This window comes from Sorex araneus, chromosome 7 (genome assembly GCF_027595985.1).
Source record: "Sorex araneus isolate mSorAra2 chromosome 7, mSorAra2.pri, whole genome shotgun sequence".
In the NCBI taxonomy this organism is placed as follows: domain Eukaryota; kingdom Metazoa; phylum Chordata; class Mammalia; order Eulipotyphla; family Soricidae; genus Sorex; species Sorex araneus.
In genome coordinates, this window is record NC_073308.1 from 38497753 (window position 1) to 38517346 (window position 19594).

The following is a 19594-nucleotide window of genomic DNA, read 5'->3' on the forward strand; positions in this document are numbered from 1 at the left end:
CCCTGAGCATCACCTGGTGTGACCCAAAAAGAAAAGCAAAGCAGCAGCAGTTTGGTCCGTATTCTCTATCTGGCTAACAAGCAGCCATCACTGGCACCCCCAGCCCGCTCTGAAGGAGAGCAGTAGTATTTCCTAAACCAGACCTGTCCTGGGCAGGCCCCTGGGGTGGGGAGCAGGTGCTGGGTCCTTTCCCCAGGAAGTCCTCCACCCCATTCCCCCCCTCTCCATCCCCAGGGCACCAGACTCTTGCCCCCCAATACCCAAGTTTTCCATATGCAGGAAGGAAGTAGGTAGAGGGAGGGTGCACAGATGAGCCCCATGAAAGAAGAGAAAGAAAACTTTTGAACTATTAAATTTGTTTAGTAAAGACAACTTTGCTCATACAAAACAACAATAGTTTACAACAGTAGAGTGCTGGGCACACCATCAGCATAGAAAGACGCTGCCGCAGCACCCGAAACCCTTCCCCTGCCCAGAGAAGACCCTGGGTGCCCCTCCACCACCCTCCCCTCTCAAGGGAGATCAAAGCTGGACTTCTACATTCCCCTGCCCCAAAGAACCTTGGCACAGAAGCCCCCACCCCAACTCGTATGGGGGAAGGGCCTTCCACCTCCTCCTCACTGGCCCAGACACAGAAAGCTGAGCTGTTTGGGCTGGGGGTAAAGTGGCTATAAGGCAGGAGTTAGGGCATCTTTGGTACAAAGACTCCCCCACCCACTTGCGAGGCCACACAATGGACATCAGCTGAAGAACCACAAAGGTCAGGTTGCCTTTACACACAGGGGTAAACAGCAATTGTCCCAAGCCTGGGAGAAACGTTATGAAATGCAAAAGCTTTGCATCACTTATAAACTGTCCAGGCCCACCCACACGGGCTGAGAAATAGCTACGATTGTAAGGCTAATAAACAAGGTGGATCAATAACCACAGAAAGGGGGAGTAGAGAGGACACTTGGTAGGTGGACCGGTGCCTCAGATGACCAACACTGAATGGAGAGTGGGGGAGAGGGGTCCTAGGCTGGCGAGTCCAAGTCACCAATTTTGACACCAAGTCCTAAGTAATCCCTCTAACTCCAGAACCAGCGAGCCGAGAGACGGGCCACAGAGGCCCGGCTCAAACTCTGGGAAGGCTCCAAGGCTGTCTGGCGGGCCCAGCTCAGGCACAGCAGGCCCGAGGAAGGAAAAGGCTCCTGAGCCACGTCAGCGTCCCTCCCTCTAAGCCCCTGGGTGCACAGTCCAGATGTGCGTGCACACTCACCCCGCCCGAACCCTCTCCTCTGCACAAGGACGCCTGCCGGAGAAAGGGTGACAGGCATGCTGGCCCTAGTCTCCCACTGCCCTGACCTCCCTGAACGTCTCTGCCCGGGGGGACCTTGGGCTGTAGTGGAGAAATGGAAAAGGCAGACAGGACAGCACAGGGACACTCCCTACGGTTTCCACCAATTCTTTACCAAGCCCCTGGAGGTACCCAGAGATAAAGGGGCCTGGCAGAGAAGAGGGGGAGTGGGGAAAAGAACAAAAGTAGTTTCATAAAAATTCTAAATCAAATTACTGATGAAATTGCAAAATGAGCACAGGTTCAAGAGCATCTTGCTCCCTTCTCTCCACGCCTCTCCGCCTCCCAGCTGGGTGCTCGTAAGCGAAGGTGGAATTCAGCCTTTGGGGGGGGTCCCAAGTTCTTTGCAGCGGAGGAAGAGAGGGGGTAGAAGTGGGCAGTTGTTTCTCTTCGTTTTAAAAAATAGATTCAGGCTGAGAGTTATTGCTTGTCCCCCGCAGGGCAGGACGGGCGCGGCTCAGTGGGCGAGGCCTGCCGCCTCCAGAGCGCGAGCTTTCTTCCGCCTTTTCAGAAGCAGGGGGTTGGATGCATCTTCTATCTTCTTAATCTTAATCTGCTCGTAGTCAACTCGCATCGTGGCCAAGGCACTGGTCATCTCCTCCTGGAAGGAGGCAAGAGACAAGAGACAAGTCAGGGACAGGAGACAGAGGTCACGGCAGGATGCGCGTGACGAGGGCAGAGGCCAAGAGGGAAGGCTCTAGGCCAGCTCAGCCCGAGCAGCGCTGGCACAGGCCTCCCAAACCCCTTCAGTGTGCCAGAGAAATAGTGCAGCTGGGTAAAGGCACTTGCCTTGCATGTGGCTGACCCAGGTTCAATCCCTGGCCCTGGCACCACATGCGGGCCCCTGAGCACTACCAGAAGGGTTCCCTAAGCACAGAGGCTGAAGTAAACTCTGAGCTCCCAAAACAAAACAAACCCAAAGCTCTTCCACAATTCAAAAAATAGAAAAAGAGCACTGGAGAAGGAGTCCAGAGACCTGAGTTCTGGTTTGCCCTAGCCAGTCACTAGCTGCGTGAAACTGAACACGGGCCTGTTTCTTTACATGTAAAATGAGGAGTCTGTACCCGATGGCATTTCCAATCCCAGGGAGCCGAGGATTATAGAGCTGAAGGCTGGAGCACGGAAACTGCGGTCCAAAACCTGGACACAGAAGTGGCTGCTGCTGCACCCGAGGCTCCCGGGAGGACATGGAGCCCAGCCGGCCGGCCAGCACCACCACTCCCACGAGGGAGTCCTGCCCCAGCAGCCTCTGCCGGGGGTCCCCCTCACCTTGACATCCTCCCACCGCTCCTTGTCCTCCTTCAGGACCCGACTGGTGTGCAGCGGGGTCTGTGGGACCTTCGTCGATTGCTGCGGAGAGAAAGAGAGGCGAGGAGTTTTCAGATCAAAGTCAGGGACTTCCGACAGTCCCACAGCCCCCGTCTCTGCCATCTGCCGGGCTCACCATGATCCAGGGGTGGTTCATGAATTCCGTGATGGTCATCCTCTGAGTGGGCTCTGTCTTCAGCAGGTTCCGGATGAGCATCTTCACTGTTGGCAGGGTGAGGGGACAGAGACATGTTCAGGGCCACTCTCTGGTTCCTACTCTCTCCCAGAGTGGCTTCGCAGGGGAAACCAGACAGGGGGCTGAGGGGGAGATGTCCATCTTCGCTAAGGGCTGGCCTGGAGGACCGTCATGCCTAAACCAATGGACAGGCCCTGCCAAGGCCCTCACGGCCCCTCATAATCCTGCCTCGGGCAGCTCAGCCAATAGGTATGGGCGAGGCTGAAAATCCACAGTGCCACACCCACACAATACAGATGCCCACACACATAATACACATGCCCACACACATGCACATACACACACACACATACGTGTATATGTAAGCTCTTTACCTTCTTCTGATACTTCTGACCATTCTGGATTGGGAAACTCGTACTGGCCCATCCGAATGCGCGTCTTCATGCCCGGAGAGATGGCAAGGCCATGGTTGGAATAGAAAGGGGGATACCCACATAGCCTGAACAAGAAGAAGCAGGAAGAGAGGAACAGAGCTGAAGTTATTTATAGGCCCTGGCCCGGGAACGGGGCGAACAACAGGCCTCCTGTCTAGATCACAGAGAAATCGGACTCGGTGACCCCAGCACAATATGAAAGGCAAGAACAGGAACCCAAGCTATCAAGTGTCTCTACCACACACTTTCTTGCCCGTTAGTTAGTTTAAACCTATCGCCAAACCAAGCTTTAGTGCCCTCTGAGCATTCGGAGAAGCTGGCATGCAGGGGATCCCCAGAGGATACCCACGAGAAGGGGACGCTAGCCTCCGCCTCTGCTCCCACCCTGAGGGGTGCAGCCTCCCAGCCCGCCCAGCCCCAGTTCCCCCCAGCTGCCCCCACCAGCACACTCACAGGATATACATGATGACCCCCAAAGACCACATGTCACAGGACTTATCATACTTCTCTGGGCCCAGCACTTCAGGAGCTGCAAACAAAAAAATCAACGTGGGTAGGCCTGGGCTGCCAAACACTGTTTCCGAACACTTCACTCCAGCCTCCTGGTGGAACATGTGACCGTCCGAGCCCTTTATCTTACAGTGACAGAACTGAAGCTGGGTTGAGTGGGGGATCCTTCAGCCCCAGCTTGGAGGGAAGAAAGCAGAAACTGCTCCTCTGAGAGGAACCACATAGTTAGGACCAGGAAAGGTAACAACTCCTGAACTACATGAGCCTTTCAGACCCATGTTGTCAGTTTAATTTGACAAACATCTTTTGGGGAGTTTAGTTTCTGCCCAGTTGGTGGAGGTTCCAGCACCAAATCTATGTCGGCACTCAACTGAGAATGCGATAGTAATAATGGCTCCTCTCTCAGCATAAATGCAAGTCTGCACAAGATCCTGCACACTGACTCGGGCAGACAACGTTCGAGAGCGCCTCAATCCCAGCCTAGATCTCACTAACTTTACGCAGGTCACATGAGAACCGGGACCAGGAAGGATCAAAGGCAACAACCCTCCTTCTTACAGCTCCCAGAGCCACCCTGGGAACTGTAAGAAGAGGGTCTGAGCAAAGCCCTGGAAAAGTCCCCTGGGCGTCCTCTGAACTTACCCACATAGTATGGAGTATAACAAGGAGTGGTCAGAGAATTATGGCTGGTGGTTTCCTTGGCAAAGCCAAAATCAGTGAGTTTCAGAATGGCGTTGGGTCTTTTGGAAGTGTATAAGAGATTCTCAGGCTACAGAGATAAACAGAGGGGCTATGAGAAGTCAAAAGGGTACCACGCTCTCCCTCCATGCCTTCCATTCCACCTGTCTATGTCGTCTCCTGTGCACCTGAGAAGCATCAGCTTATGGTGCACTCCCAGCTCCTGGGACCAGCTCCCAGCCCCCAGAAGCTTACAATGTGTTTGAGCTTAAGACACTAACAAAAACAAGGACCTCACAGGGACTCAGAAACCAAAGGAGCCCCTTGCTGCATGAGGAGGTCCAGAGGCTCTGCTCTCGGGGTGGAGAGACAGTACAGTGAGCAGGGTGCTTGCTTTGCAGGCGCCTGGCCTGGGCTCAATCCTTGGCACTCCATATGGTCCCCCATGCCAGGAGTGTTTCCGGGGTGCAAATCCAGGAGGAGTAAGCCCTGAGCACACCGGGTGTAGCTGAAACAACTTCCCTCTCTACCCCCCTCCACCCCCCAATTGAAAACAAACAACAGAAAGAGGAAGGCTTTGCTACCGGATATGGGAGTGTGCCCAAGGAGGGCAGGCCCTGCTGGGCAAACAACAGCAACCTGCCCCGCTCTACCCCCGGAGACAGAACGCAAAGATGAAGGACACGGTGGAACCTTCCCAGGGTCACCATGACCCTGCCAACTACTGCCCTCCGTAGCTGAACTGGGAAGTAAACAGCTGGTACCTTGACATCCCGATGAGCAATGTTGATAGAATGCAAGTACTGGATGGCCTCGCCAATACTCTTCATGATTTCTGACGCTTCTGTAAGAAGAGAGAAGGTAGAGGGGGAAAGAAAGTCCCCCGCTGTGTCATTAGGTTTGAACACTCAATACACCAATCCCCCTCACAGCTATTCCCACCCCCCAACCCACCTCCAGAACTGAGTGAGAAAGAAGGTGCTGAGCTGGCTCGCCGCTCACGCTGGCAGTGAGCAGGAGGAGGCAGCGGGCCACACGCCTTTCATGAAGAGGCCCCCTCGGACCCCTGAACCCTTGCTTGCCCACCCCCACGCTTCCTTTTTACCTCTTTCTGTGAATGCTTGGTCTCCTCTATCCTGGATCCGGCTAAAAAGTTCTCCACCGTCCAAACTGAAACGAAGTCACAGTGAGAATCTGAAGAATACAACACCTCACCCCCGGGTCTTCATTGCCCCCCAGAAGTAATCACTCTACGCTGCAGGGCCCGGGACTGGGTAGTCCTCGGAGTGAGGGGCCTGCTCGGGGAGGAGCAGGCAGACAGGCTGGGCTGCTTACCATTCCATGACAATCAGCAGGCATTTCCTGCCTGCATACAGGTTCTCATAGACGTCCACGATCCGCACGATGTGTGGGCACTGGGAGGCTCGCCAGTGCAGCTCCACCTCGCGGCGGGCCTTGGGGCAATCCTGCAGCATCTGCAAGTGAAACCAGTTTCTAAGTAACTGTGTAACTGCAAAGAAGGCCCACTGTGCACACAGGCCTCTTCCCAGCCAATGACATTCCCACTGATTCCATCAATTAACATCGACTATTGCTGACCCCTCTACCAGCCACTTGCCATTTTCCTTGGAATGTCCTGAATTTTACAGCTCTCAATCTATCTGCTCTGCAAATATAACCCTTCTCGAGACCCTGGCAGCACACCAAGCCCAGACAGTGTTCTTCCTACTTCTGCAATTTACTTCTTTCAACAACAAGTGATTTTTTTGTTTGTTTGTTTTTTGCTTTTTTGGGTTGCACCCAGTGATACACAGGGGTCACTCCTGGCTCTGCACTCAGGAATTACTCCTGACGGTGCTCAGGGGACCATATGGGATGCTGGGAATCGAACCCAGGTCGGCCGCGTGCAAGGAAGGCAAACACCCTACCCGCTGTGCTAACGCTCCAGCCCCAACGAGTGATCTTGAGATTCAACCAGCCATTTTTCTTACTATGTTTGAAAAGCTGGTTCACCAAGCCTTGATCCTGTCCTCTCTTTCCAAAGACCAGAGCATTTAAAAGAGGCTGGATGCCTCACCAGCCTTAGGGCAAAATCTCTATTGGTCTCTTTCATGAATTCTGGGCCCTTTATACCAATTCCCAACACTGGCCAGGAAGAACTCTCTGGGAAATCTGCTGCAAAGCCTCTCAAAGGAAGCACAAGAACATATATCGTTTCTCCTGAAAATGGCATCTGGGCACATGGGCTTGTGTTGGTACAAGAGGACATACCCATCCCTCAAGAGACAGAAGCAATACAGTTGGCAACTACCTGGATTCTGTTACTGTGTTTTAGTTTAGTATAGTTTGGGGACCACAGCCAGCCAATTCTCAGGACTCTGTGCTCTGGGATCACTCCTTTCAGGACACAGGGGACCATATGGGGTGACAGGAATTAAATCTGGGCAGGATATATGCAAGACAATGCCCTACCCACTTTACTAGCGCTCCAGTCCCATGACTTCTTTTTTATTTATTTTCTTTTTGGGGCTACACCTGGCGATGCACAGAGGTTACTCCTGGCTCTGTACTCAGGAATTACTCCTGACGGTGCTTGGGGGACCATAATGGGATACTGGGAATTGAACCCAGGTCGGCCGCATGCAAGGCAAACACCCGCACTATGCTACTGCTCCAGCACCCCCCCCGCCCCCCGCCTCCCCGACTTCGTAAGATAATAAACCTTCCTAACTGATTGGGTAGAATTTTCAATCTGAGACAAAAATATCCTGCGACATCTTAGTATAAAGCTGAGAGAGATCATTTTTAAGCATCAAATGAAAAAAATTCTGCAAGTGCCTCGCACGTGGCTCAACAGCAGCAGCTATCACTCTCCTCACCAAATGTCTGCTAAGTGCACAGCAGAGGTGCCTAATAATTAAGCCCTCACACACATAGCGTCTCCATGAGACGCCAAGATGAGTCCTGTCCAACAGACATTCCAACTGCTATAGAAATTTGTGGGCTGGGTGAAAAAAGACTGAGGAGTTGCACAGAGTGGGCCCCTGCTATGTGGGGGTGAGGGTGGGTGGGAGTCAGGTGAGTGCTACAGCGAGGATGACTCAGGGACCTGTCGAGTGTGCTCGGAAGTTGGTAAGATTACAAAGCTGCATGGAACCAGATCACAGCAGGCAGTGTAAGGCAAACAGGAATTTTCTGTAAGAACTGTCACTTTATGCAGTCACTTTGTTAAAAGACTAAGGCTTAGAGAAGTGATGCGTTAGTGTGGAATCCAGTCTGGATCACAAAACCTGCATCTTTCCACTGTAGCTCACAGATTTTAGAGAAGTGGAGACTTGTCAGTTTCAGGCCACCAAATGCACACTGACTTTGCTTAGGCAATTCAGGACTAGCGCGCAGGCAGGAAGCAAGGCAGCATGGGGACACACTACCATCTAGTGTCCACCCATGGGTACTGCACCAGTCCTGATTCTGCCATCTCCAACTTCATTCACTGGGAGGAATCACAGGATGTTTCTTCTCCTTTCCCATGTACTACAAAGAACAGGAGGATGCACCGGTTGATTTTACTTGTACACAGTCCAATACAGGCATTTAGGAGCTCCTATTTGGGGTCACATATTATACTGGATGACAAGACCAAGCAGAAAAGATTTTTGGAGACTCAGGCTGGAGGAACTGAGGAGGAATGAAGTGTGAAGGGAGGAATTCAGAGAAAACATGCTGTAAGACCCACAAGTTCAAAGAGAGCAGTCAATTATGAAGGTCTTCTACTGCCCCCTAGAGGCACATAAAAACTGTGCCACAGAGAGGAAGATTTCATTGTCGAATTTATTAGGGCAGATGTCAGGGACACAGCCATTTGGAGGATTCTGGAATTTGTTGATTCTTGGCTAGAGTAGCCCTAGGAGAGGTCACAGTCTTTCTGAACTTGTTCCATATTTTTAACTTAGAAGGAATATAACAGCTACCTGGCCCATTTCCTCTTAGAGTCACTGTGAGCGTGTTTTGTCATTAGAAAGACACTTGTCACTACAAACCAGCTTTGAACAAAATTGTCATCACACAGGGGCACTGGACAGAGGTGAGAGTGCTGCTGCTCTTACCAATCAGAGCTGTGCTGAGGCCACCACAAGGCCCAAACCCAAGTGCATACCTCTCGACAACGCCAAGCTCAGAGTACATACCCAAGTTTCACTTTCTGAGCGTGCGGCATTCGGCAAAAGAGAATTTGCAAACCAGATACACTGGCTTTAGACTCCACTCCAGACTTACACAGAATTCTTCACCTGGTAGAGACCAGACTAACAGAGCACAACCCGAATACCTGGCTCAACCCCTGTTCTGTAGGACCCACCTAGTACACCAAACAAGGAAATCTACCTGTCTACAAGGGTTCCTCATCTGTAAAACTGGATTCAATTAAACTAAGTACACAATAGGGAGAGAAACAAAGAATTTCCCATGAAGACTAACAAACGACATAAGGCACATGTTTATCAGAAATCCCTGAACAAAATCCCAAGCAATAAAAGCAAGGCCTTCCCCAGGCTGACTCACTGGAGCGAAGCTTTCTCAGACAGCAGTGGGGAGCAGAGAATGAGCAAAGTCAGCAAGAATGTGCGAATGTGACCCTCCTGGCCCTGAAGCCCATGCAGACACGCACCTGCAGGCCTGGGGACCTCATCCCTTGTCCTGTGCCCATTGTATCCCGCAACCTAGGCCAAGCATTGACCGCCTTCTTACATCCAAATCCAAAACTGCACAGGTGTGTCCATGTGAAACCATTAGTACATGTATGTGTTATAATGAGGGCAGGTGGGATGTGGCACCCTTATTTCCCAGAAATCACACAGCCTTAAATCTCAGTTAACTCACCTGAGAAACTAGCCGACAATTTTCTGGGCATACTCAGTGCCGCATAATAAGGAAAATAACCTGAACAATAAAGGTATCAGTAGTAGTAGCAGCAGCTGTCTGGTATAAACAACTCAGCAAGTCAGTTCTCAGGAGAAATCTAAACTTCCACCAGTAACACTCACAAAATTCAAATAACAATGGGGAAACTAAAGAAGACATCTGCAGTCGCACATAGGGACAGAAACCCAAGCAAGCCCCTAAGTCCATCAAAACACTTGAGCCTGGTCAATGAGGCCTTAAAACCAACACACACTGCCCAGGCAACAGAAATTAGGAGAGCACTTGACACCAAAATTAAACCATCACTAGGTGAGAAATTCAACCAACTCAAAGAAGAATGAGTTGAGGATGAGAGATTCCATACACGTGGAATTCAAGGAGCTAAAGAACACGCTAGCAAGCCAGTACAACAGGGGGAGAACCATCAAGAGGAACTTAAAGACAAAACACAGGCCAGCATTGATAAGGAAGTCAAAAAATGAAAAGAGCAACGAATGGAAGAAAATGTTAGGTACTTAATGGTAATAGCAAGAAGAACAATCTCTGAATTATAGGAATATCAGAGGTGAGAAAAAAGGGATAAGGGGAGAATGAGTGGTGGGAGAGATAATAGTGGAGAACTTCCCCACTCTGCAGGGAGGCAGCTGCACCAATTCAAGAGGCCAAAAGAATACCAAACAAGACAGACTCCAACACAACACCAAGACACACAGTTATTAAAATGGCAAAAACCGAAGACAGATGAACTTTTTAAAGCAGCAAAAGTGAAGAAAAACCTTAAATATAAGGGAAATAATGAAAGAATCACAACAGGTCTCCTATATGAAATAATACAGGTGAGAAAAGAGTGGAATGACATATTCAAATTGCTGAAGGAAAGAAAATGTTCATATCCTGCAATGCTCTCATTTAGATAGGAAGGAGGGATTAAAAACATTCTCAGACAAACATGAGCTGGCAACATTTGTGATAACCAAACTGGCCTTGAATGCACTGCTGAAAGGCCACTTATATAAGCCAAATACCAAATTATATAAACCAAATAGCCAATAGCAACAACCCTACACAGTAAAATGGAAACACATCTCTTTATGGCAATAATACCCCTGAATGTCAATGAACTAAACTCTCCCATCAAAAGGTACAGAATTGCAGGATGAGTCGGTAAACAGAATTTGTCCATTTGCTGCTCACAGGAAGCATATCTAAAATCACAGGATAGAGACAGGCTCAGAGTTAAAGGCTGCAAAACAATTATACAAGATAACAGAAAACAAAACAAAGCTGAGACAGTCGTGTTTCTATCAGGTCAAATTGCATTCAATCTAAAGAAAGTAAGTAGAGACTGGTGGATTGGTCAAGGAACAATAGACCAAAATGTACTAACACCAATCAACATATATGCACCAAATGTTGGGTCAGCAACGTTTGTAAGGCTTTTGCTCACAAATCTAGGTAAACACATGGATAGAAACATAATAGTAAGAGAAGACTTCAACACCCCACTGTCACCACTGGATAGACCTACAAGACAGGATATCAGTAAAGACACAAGAGCCCTAAAAGACGAACTAGAGCTGGGACTAATGGATTTATATAGGGCCCTGGGTCTTTCTTCTTCAAAAAGCTGAATGTACAGTTTTATCTAGTGCAACATACATTCTCTAGAATAAGTCACATTTTAGGACGTAAGTTAAACTTATATAAATTCACAAATAGAAGATTCATACAAAGCATCCCATCAGACCACAATGCCACAGAGATAGAAATTAACCACTTAAAAAAAAAAAGGATGTAGAGAACTTCTAATACCTGGTGACTGCTACGTAAATGACACTGCTACTTAACAGCTGGATCAAAGAGAAATCAAGGAAGAAATAAAGACTCCTTGAGACTAATGATAATGAAGAAACAACTCACCAAAATCTATAGGGCACAGCGGAAAAAGCAGTACTTAGGGGGGAAGGCATAATAATACAGGCCTACATAAGTAAAAAATAAAATCAACAACAAAACAAAAATGCACACCTTAAATGCCTGAAGAACAAACAATAAATGAACCCAAAGACTAATAGAAAAGAAATAATAAAAACCAGAACAGAAATTAGCGATATAGAAATTAAGAAAGAAATGCAGAAAAAAAATATATCAATGAAACCAGGTGCCAGTTCTTGGAAAGAATAAACAAGATAGAAAAACCACTGGCTAGACTCATGAGGAAAAAAAGAGAAAGCGCTCAAATAAATGGGATCAGAAACGAAAGGGGAGAAATTACAACAGAACCCCCCAAAATCCAACACATCACGAGCACTTTATGAACAACTCTACTCTGTCAAGCTGGAGAGCCTAGAAGAAATAAACAGTTTCCTAGAAACATGTAATCTACTAAAACTGAATGAAGAGGAAGTAAAAACTCTGAACAAGCTAATCATAAGCAAGGAAATTGAAACAGTATCTAAGAATAAAAGTCCTGGCCCAGATATATTTACAGGTGAGTTTTATCAAACCTTCAGAGAAGGCTTACTACCATTAATCCTAAAGCTCTTCCAAAATATTGAAGAAACAGGAATCTTTAAGAATACCTTCTACAAGTTAACTTTACTCTGATACCCAAAGCTGACAAAAATACTACAAAAAAAGAAAATTTCAGACCAATGTCCTTGATGAACACTGATGCAAATATCCTCAACAAAATCTTAGCAAACTGAATCCAACAAAACACCAAAAAAATCATACACCATGATCAAGTGGAATTTATCCCAGGGATTCAAGGATGGCTCAATATACATAAATTAACATAATACACATCAACAAATAAAAAGATAAAAAGTAGATGAAGAAAGCTTTTGACAAGATCTAACACCCTTTCATGATTAACAACAACAACAAACCTCAGTAAAATAGGGGTGGAAGGAGCCTTCCTCAAGATAGTAACCACTATCTATAAAGAACCCAGAGCCAATATTATTCTTATCAGTGAATAACTGAAAGCATTCCTTCTGAGACGAGGCATAAAGCAAGGATGTCCACTGTCTCCATTCCTATTCAATACTGGATTAGAAGTTCTAGCAACAGCAATCAGACAAGAAAAGAAAATCCTTGGGGCCGGAGCGATAGCACAGTGGGTAGGGCGTTTGCCTTGCACGCGGCCGACCCGGGTTCGATCCCCGGCATCCCATATGGTCCCCCAAGCACTGCCAGGAGTAATTCCTGAGTGCAAAGCCAGGAGTAACCCCTGAGCATCGCAGGGTGTGACCCAAAAAGCAAAAAAGAAAAAAAAAAAGAAAGAAAAGAAAATCCAAGGGGTCCAAACTGAAAAAGAGAAACTCAAATTATATCTCTTTGCAGATGATATGATGATCTACATTGAAGACCCTAAGGAGTCCATAAAAAAATCTCCTAGAAACAATAAACCAATACAGTAAAGTGGCCAGCTGCAAAGTCAATAAACAAAAATCATTTGTATTACTATATACAAATAACCAGGTGAGAAAGAGATAAAAGAATCTATCTCATTTAAAATAGTGTCCAAAAACATTAAGTACCTAGAAATGAACAAGAGGTGAGATACCATGAATATGTCAAAACATTTAAGAAGAATTTCCATATTTTCTTCCAAAAAGGTTGGGTCAGTCAGAGATTTGACTCTCATTTATAACAGCAGTGAATGAGAGCCTCTTTTTCCCTGCACCCACACCAGCAATGGTTTTTCTTGTTCTTTTTGATATGTGCCAGTCTCTGTACTGTGAGATGATATCTCATTGTTATTTTGATTTGCATTTCCCCTATTATTGGCAATATAGAGCGTTTTTTACGTGCAATTTGTATTTCTTCTTTAAGGAAGTTTCTGCTCATTTCTTCTCCCCATTTTTTGATGGGGTTGTATGATTTTTTTCTTGTAAAGTTTTACCAGTGCCTCATGTATCTTGGATATTAAACCCTTATTAGTAATATGAATACTGATATATATACTCTGGGAGCTGCAAAAACACACAGCAGAAATGCCATTTGCATTTTTATGTTCACTGCAGCACTACTCACAATAGCCAGAATCTGGAAAAAATCTGGGTGCCTGAGGACAGATAACTGGTTAAAGAAACTATGGCACATCTTCAAAATGGAATATTATGCAGCTGTTAGGAAAAATGTAATTAGAAATTTGCTTATGAGTGGATGGGCATGGAGAGTATCATGCTGAGTAAAATGAGTCAGAAGGAGAGGAGTAAACACAGAATGACTGCACTCATTTGTGGGATATAAGCAAATGTAGTATGAAAGTAATACACAAGGACAGTAGAAACAAGGGCCAGGAGGATTAGTCCACAGCTGGAAGCCTGCCTCAAGTGCTGGGGAAAAGGCAACTGGGGTAGAGAAGGGACCACCAGGACAATGACAGTTCGGAATGATCACTCTAGAGTCCATGCTAAAGTCGACAATGGAATAAACATGATAACCTCTCAGTATCTGTCAAACCATAATGTTCAAAAATAAAGAAGAAAAGTGCCTGCCATAGATACAGGCTTGGGGGGGCGGGCAGAAGGGAGGGAAGAGGAGTGGTGGCAGGAGGGAAACTGGGGGCACTAGTGGTGGAAAATGTACACTGGTGAAAGATGAGTGTTAGAACTTTGCATGACTGAAACCTGATCATTAACAGCTATATGTAACTGTATCTCACAGAAGGATGGAGGGACGGATGGAGGAAGAAAGGAAGGATGGAAGGAAGGAGGCGGGAGGGAGGATGGGAGGGAGGGCAGGAGAGATGGAAGGAAGAAAGGGAGGGAGGGAGGGCTGGAGGGAGGAAGGAAGGAAGGAAGGAAGGAAGGAAGGAAGGAAGGAAGGAAGGAAGGAAGGAAGGAAGGAAGGAAGGAAGGAAGGAAGGGGGAGAGGGAGAGGGGAGGGGGAGGGGGAGGGAGAGGGAGAGGGAGAGGGAGAGGGAGAGGGAGAGGGAGAGGGAGAGGGAGAGGGGGAGGGAAGAAAAGTGTCTGCCACTAAGGCAGGCTGCAGGAATGGGGCAGAGGAGGGCAGGCAGAAGGGAAACTGTAGACACTGGTGGCAGAAAATACGCTCTGGTGAAGGGATGGGTTCTGGAACACTGTATGACTGACACTCATGAACAACTTTCTAACTGCACAGCTCACAGTGATTGATTTTTAAAAACCCCAACTATGAATAACTTTGTAAGTCATATGTTTTTATTTTTTAAAAAGTCTTCCCATAGGCCCTTACATAAGGATTTGGAACTATTTTAAGTTCATGTTAAGACTAGAACAGATACCGTGCAGACTCAGCCCCCACCCCCACCACAGCAATCTACAATTATGTTGAAATTCTCTGGTGCTACCGAAGAGATTAATTGTTGCATGTGCTAAACTGAGTGCAACTGACAAGTCCACCTAGCAGGTGCGATAAGGACCTGGGAGAAGAGCACCCAACACCCGGGAAAGAATCTAGGATGACAGCGACAATGAGGGAAATGTGGAAACCTTCCCAAAATATCTGTCTTTAATGACAGGGACACCCAATTCTGGTTATTCACAATTTCTCTTCTCTGTCTCCACCAAATCTTTTATTATGTGGTAACATGAAGATCCAGGAATAATTAACGTTCTAAGATGAACAAAATCAGCAGAAAAAAAGGAAATAAAACCGAGGGTCTGAGGAGCCGTTCACCAGCAAGGTTGATAGACGGAAAGGACAGGGAAGGAACAGGCCCTTCTAGGTATGTAAACTGGAAAAGGCTGTATCTTTTCAGTTAAATAGGAAAACAACAGTACCTACTTATAGGTGACTGTATTAAAATTGAGTTGAGACAAGTACCTTATGTAAATTATTAATAACACTAGTATCGATAGCACAGCAGGTAGGGCATTTGCCTTGCATGCAGCTAACCTGGGTTCAATTCCTCCGTCCCTCTCGGAGAGCCCGGCAAGCTACCGAGAGTATCCCGCCCGCACGGCAGAGCCTGGCAAGCTACCCGTGGTGTATTCGATACACCAAAAACGGTAACAACAAGTCTCACAATAGAGATATTACTGGTGCCCGCTTAAGCAAATCGATATATATATGTGTGTATATATATACACACACACACACACACACACACACACACATACACACACATATATAAGCACCACATTTGTGTTGGCAATTCTTCTTCCCTTCACCACCCTCAACGCCAAGTGTTAGAATGTGACTGAGGTGGGCAGCTGGGAAGCCATCCAAACCCATCTCAGTTAAGGAGTTATTCACCTACCAGCAGAAGGTGGATGGGGGCCAAAAAAACTGGAATGCCCTTCGTACCCTCGTGCCCTTGTCCTTGGCTCTCCTTTGCCCTCTCTGCACCACCTGAACTGGGCAGGTGAGTGCGAGAAAGCCATCCCTTCTCGACTGACTCCGTGCCAAGAGTGATGCAAAGCATCAGTGATTCAGGCTCTACATGTCTTTCTTACACTGCATCCCCAGCAGGTCAGAGCAAAAGCCCGCACCCTGTGGGTGAGTCCTAGCAACCGCAACACGGAGTAGGCGGCCAAAGGCGGAGGGGAAGAGAGATAGGGAGCCCTGCTTCTGAGCAAACCTGATGTTAACTGGGCACTAAGTACTCCCAATAGGACACTTGTTTTATAAATGACAAAGATCAGGCTAGGAGAAACTAAGTCAATTAGTTTCAGGCCTTTCAGCAATCTGTGGCCGGGCTAGGACATGAATCCCATTCTCACCATTTCCCAAAGTCCCTTTTCTACACCTGATGAGACAAAAGGAAAAAGCTGCCCAATACCGCACAAACCGACAGCCAAACTGGAGTGCTAAGAAGGTACTTTTGTCCCAACTGAAAACCTGGAAGTTTCTTTTAGAGTTTTATGCTAAGGTACCTATCACAGATAAAACTTTAAGAACATATACATCTCTCGCTATTTTTTGTTTTGTTTAAGTTTGGGGCTCTTTTTTTGGCTTTTCTTGAGGGTCACTCCTGGTCGGGGCTCAGGAAACCACACAGCGGGGAGGCTCAAATCCAGGATCCTTGCAAGCCAAGCCTGTGCTCCAGCCCATTGAGCATTTTCCTGGGCCACCAATACTTACCTTAACTAAAAATGGCTAACAAAGCTAATTTCTTAGCAATAAGCAAGATACTGCTGTTTAGAGCCCTTTCCTTTCACTGATGTTGCAATCACCCTGTGTCACAGATGTGGTCTTCACACATTTAGTTGTGTGACCTCTAGGGGTCGCACACGAGGTTGCGATGCTCGGAGTCAGCCAGGGTAGTTGCTGAAAGTCACACAGGAGTCATACTCTAGCTCATGGGCATGTGAAAATTCTGGAACTGCTCACGGGAGGTCACTGCACTGCTCATAAACATGCTTGCTAGAGTCACACCTCATGGTTTGTAGTGCTCACACATCTTTTTCAAGCTGCAGAAGTGCTTGTGGGAGACTCACCCCTGTTTACTTACACACCTCGCTGCAGTTTAGCCAGAAACCTCCTGTGGTATCAGGAATCTTGACAGTGGCTCAGGCTGTGCTCAGCATATGCGAGGCTGCTAGGACTGGACTCAAACCTTGCTTTAAAAAAAAAAAAAAAACCCTTTTTTTTCTAAGCCACTGCGCTACATGCTACACTCGACTTTTCTTTTTTAAATAAGTATATCTGCACGATCTACACTCATCAATGACGGTGTTCCAGAAGAGCATGTTGTGGGAATTGAATTTCTAAGTACACTGGGATTTTTAGTTACCATCACCACCACTGCTACTAGGATACATTACCTTCTTTCAGCACAAATCCAAAGCTATAGTTTCTTTAAATTTATCAGAAAGTATCTGATAATCAGCAAAAATCCAAGTTATGAGCCCTTGTGTACTGGTGTTTATATATTTATGTATATGTCTACACAGACAACAAGAAATACACCACACTCAGTAAAACATTAATAGTAATTACATTTGAAAGATAGGATCACAGGCAACATAATTTTCCTTTTAATAGCTTTATTCTAGGTTGAGTTATAATTAGCATGCTATTTTTTAAAGAGGCAAACAGCTTGTTAGCTCTACAAATTTTAATTGCACGCTGTCGTCCACATGCCTGGGCTCAAAGGCAGCTTTCAGGCTGCTCTGCCAGGAAGGGCGGCTGCCATACCTGTGTGAACCAGAGGCTGCTCACTTGGAATTCGCTCGTGATTGGCGATTGCCAGTGGTGCAGGCTGGTGCAAGGGGGAAAGTCGTGTCCATAACTGTCTCCCTAAGAAGATACTGTAAGGTGAATTTGTTTTGGCGTCACAACTGACAGTGCTTTTAGACCAGGTCATGCACTCCCGCCAGGGATCAGAAAGTCCATATGGGGTGCCAAGGATGAGAAGAGGGCAGAGTCTTACCCACTGCACTATCTCTCCAGCCCTTTTTAATTTTTCACAGGAACTACACCAGGCAACGTATAGAGAACCCCTGGTATGCCCAGAAATGTTTAGTCTGGCTGTGCAATGCTCAAGAGTCCTTAGGGGTCCAGCAGTGCAGAGGGGTCACCGATACTTTGGGGAATAGAGTTCAAGCCATATGAGGATCAAACTCAAGGCCTCATACATATTAGGCATGAGCTGGAGTTTTCTCCAGGGTCCCTATTTTTAACTCTTTGAGAAACCACAACACTATTTTTCAAAGAGGCTGAACCACAATGAATTCCCTATTTCTCTCTAAGCCCCCAACACCACTACCAGCATCACTTCTCATTCATCACTTTATTTTTAAAATCACAGCCAACAATGATCAGAAGTTATTTCTGATGCTTTGGGCATTGCTCCTAACAGTGCCTGGGCAGCATGAGGTGTAGGGACAGAACTGGGCCTCCAGTGCACAAAGCATGGACTCTATCCATTGATCTATCTCTCTGGCTCCCAATTTTTTAATATAATTTGTATTGTTTTTTATTTCCCTGATAATCGTGATAAAGTGCATGTGGGAGAGGGGCTTATTGGCCATCTGTTGCCTTACTTATTTGGAGAACTATTAAATTTTCCCATTTATTAATGGAGTTGATTTTCGGTTGCTAATTTTTATGAGCATTGTATATATGTTGGCTATTTATGATTGTAAACTGTACAGTGTATATATTTTTTCTTCTGTTCACTAGAATAGCTTTTTTGTTCAAGGAAACAAAAAAGTTCAGCTTTTTATTCCCATTTGTTTACTCTTGCTTTTATTTTCCTTGTGAAAGGAGTGGAATTACCAAAAACAACACAGAAGCCAACACCATGAAGTGTTTCCTTCACTGTATTTAATGAGTTCCAGTTTGAGATCTAAATCTTTAATCCATTCGAGTAACTTTTGTGCATGGTGTGTGACAGAGGTCCAACTTCACTCTTCTGCATACAGCTATCTAGTTCGCCCATCATCATTTGCTGAAGACACTTTTACTTTCTCCATTTTATCCTCTGGGCTCCTCTGCTCTAAACTACACTGTCCAGATAGCTGAGGGTTTACTTCTCAGTTCTCAGCTCTGTTCCACTGGCGTGAGTGTCTGCTTTCATTAAATATCACACTGTTTTAATTATTATAAATTTACAGAATAAAGCCAGGGAACTCAACCATTGTTCTTGTTCTCAGTATTGCTTTGGCTATTCTGGGGCTTTTATAGGTCCATATAAATCTGAGTAATTCTGTTCTATGTCCTTGATGAATCTTTGAAATTAAGATACAGATCAAACCTGCAAATGCATCAAATCTATATAATGCTTTGACCAGGTGATCATTTACCAATGTTAATTTAACAATGTCAATTCTTTTAATTCGCGAACATTTCCTTATGTCTTCGTTTTAATGATGATTCAGTTTTCTTTCGTTCTTTTTTCTTTTAAACCACTGAGTCATTGTATAAGGTCTTTGTCTCTGTTGATTTCTAGGTACTTGATTCTTTTTGATACAACAGTAATGGGATTGCTTTCTTTTTTCCTTCTAGTTCTTTTTTAGACTTAGATATACAATTTTTCTTTGGTGTTGACTTTGTAGCTGCCAACTCAATGTACTTTACTGTTTCTAATGGCTTTGTTGGTTGCATCTGGTATTTTCTTGTCATAAGCAAATAGTGGCAATAGAGTCTAAAGTCTTCTATTCTAATTTGGATCCTTTCACTCCTTTTTCTTGACTAACTGAAGTGGACAGGACTTCAGAATGACTAATAATGCTAAAAGGAGACATCTTAGTCTTGTGCCTAATCTCTTAGGTA

At 46.1% G+C, this 19594-nt stretch overlaps 1 protein-coding gene across 1 annotated transcript in view; it reads right to left on the reverse strand.

Annotated features, from left to right (window-relative positions):
- Positions 1–252: 252 nt before the first annotated feature.
- Positions 253–19594, reverse strand: part of MAPKAPK2 (MAPK activated protein kinase 2) — a 56540-nt gene continuing 37198 nt past the window's right edge. Inside the window, exons 2-10 of the mRNA XM_055144513.1 lie at positions 5798–5937; positions 5568–5632; positions 5227–5306; positions 4427–4553; positions 3728–3803; positions 3215–3339; positions 2781–2866; positions 2606–2686; positions 253–1937 (exon numbers count right to left, since the gene is read on the reverse strand). Coding sequence (XP_055000488.1) covers positions 1794–1937; positions 2606–2686; positions 2781–2866; positions 3215–3339; positions 3728–3803; positions 4427–4553; positions 5227–5306; positions 5568–5632; positions 5798–5937 — 924 coding nt within the window. The 3' untranslated portion in view covers positions 253–1793. The remainder of the gene's footprint in view (positions 1938–2605; positions 2687–2780; positions 2867–3214; positions 3340–3727; positions 3804–4426; positions 4554–5226; positions 5307–5567; positions 5633–5797; positions 5938–19594) is intronic.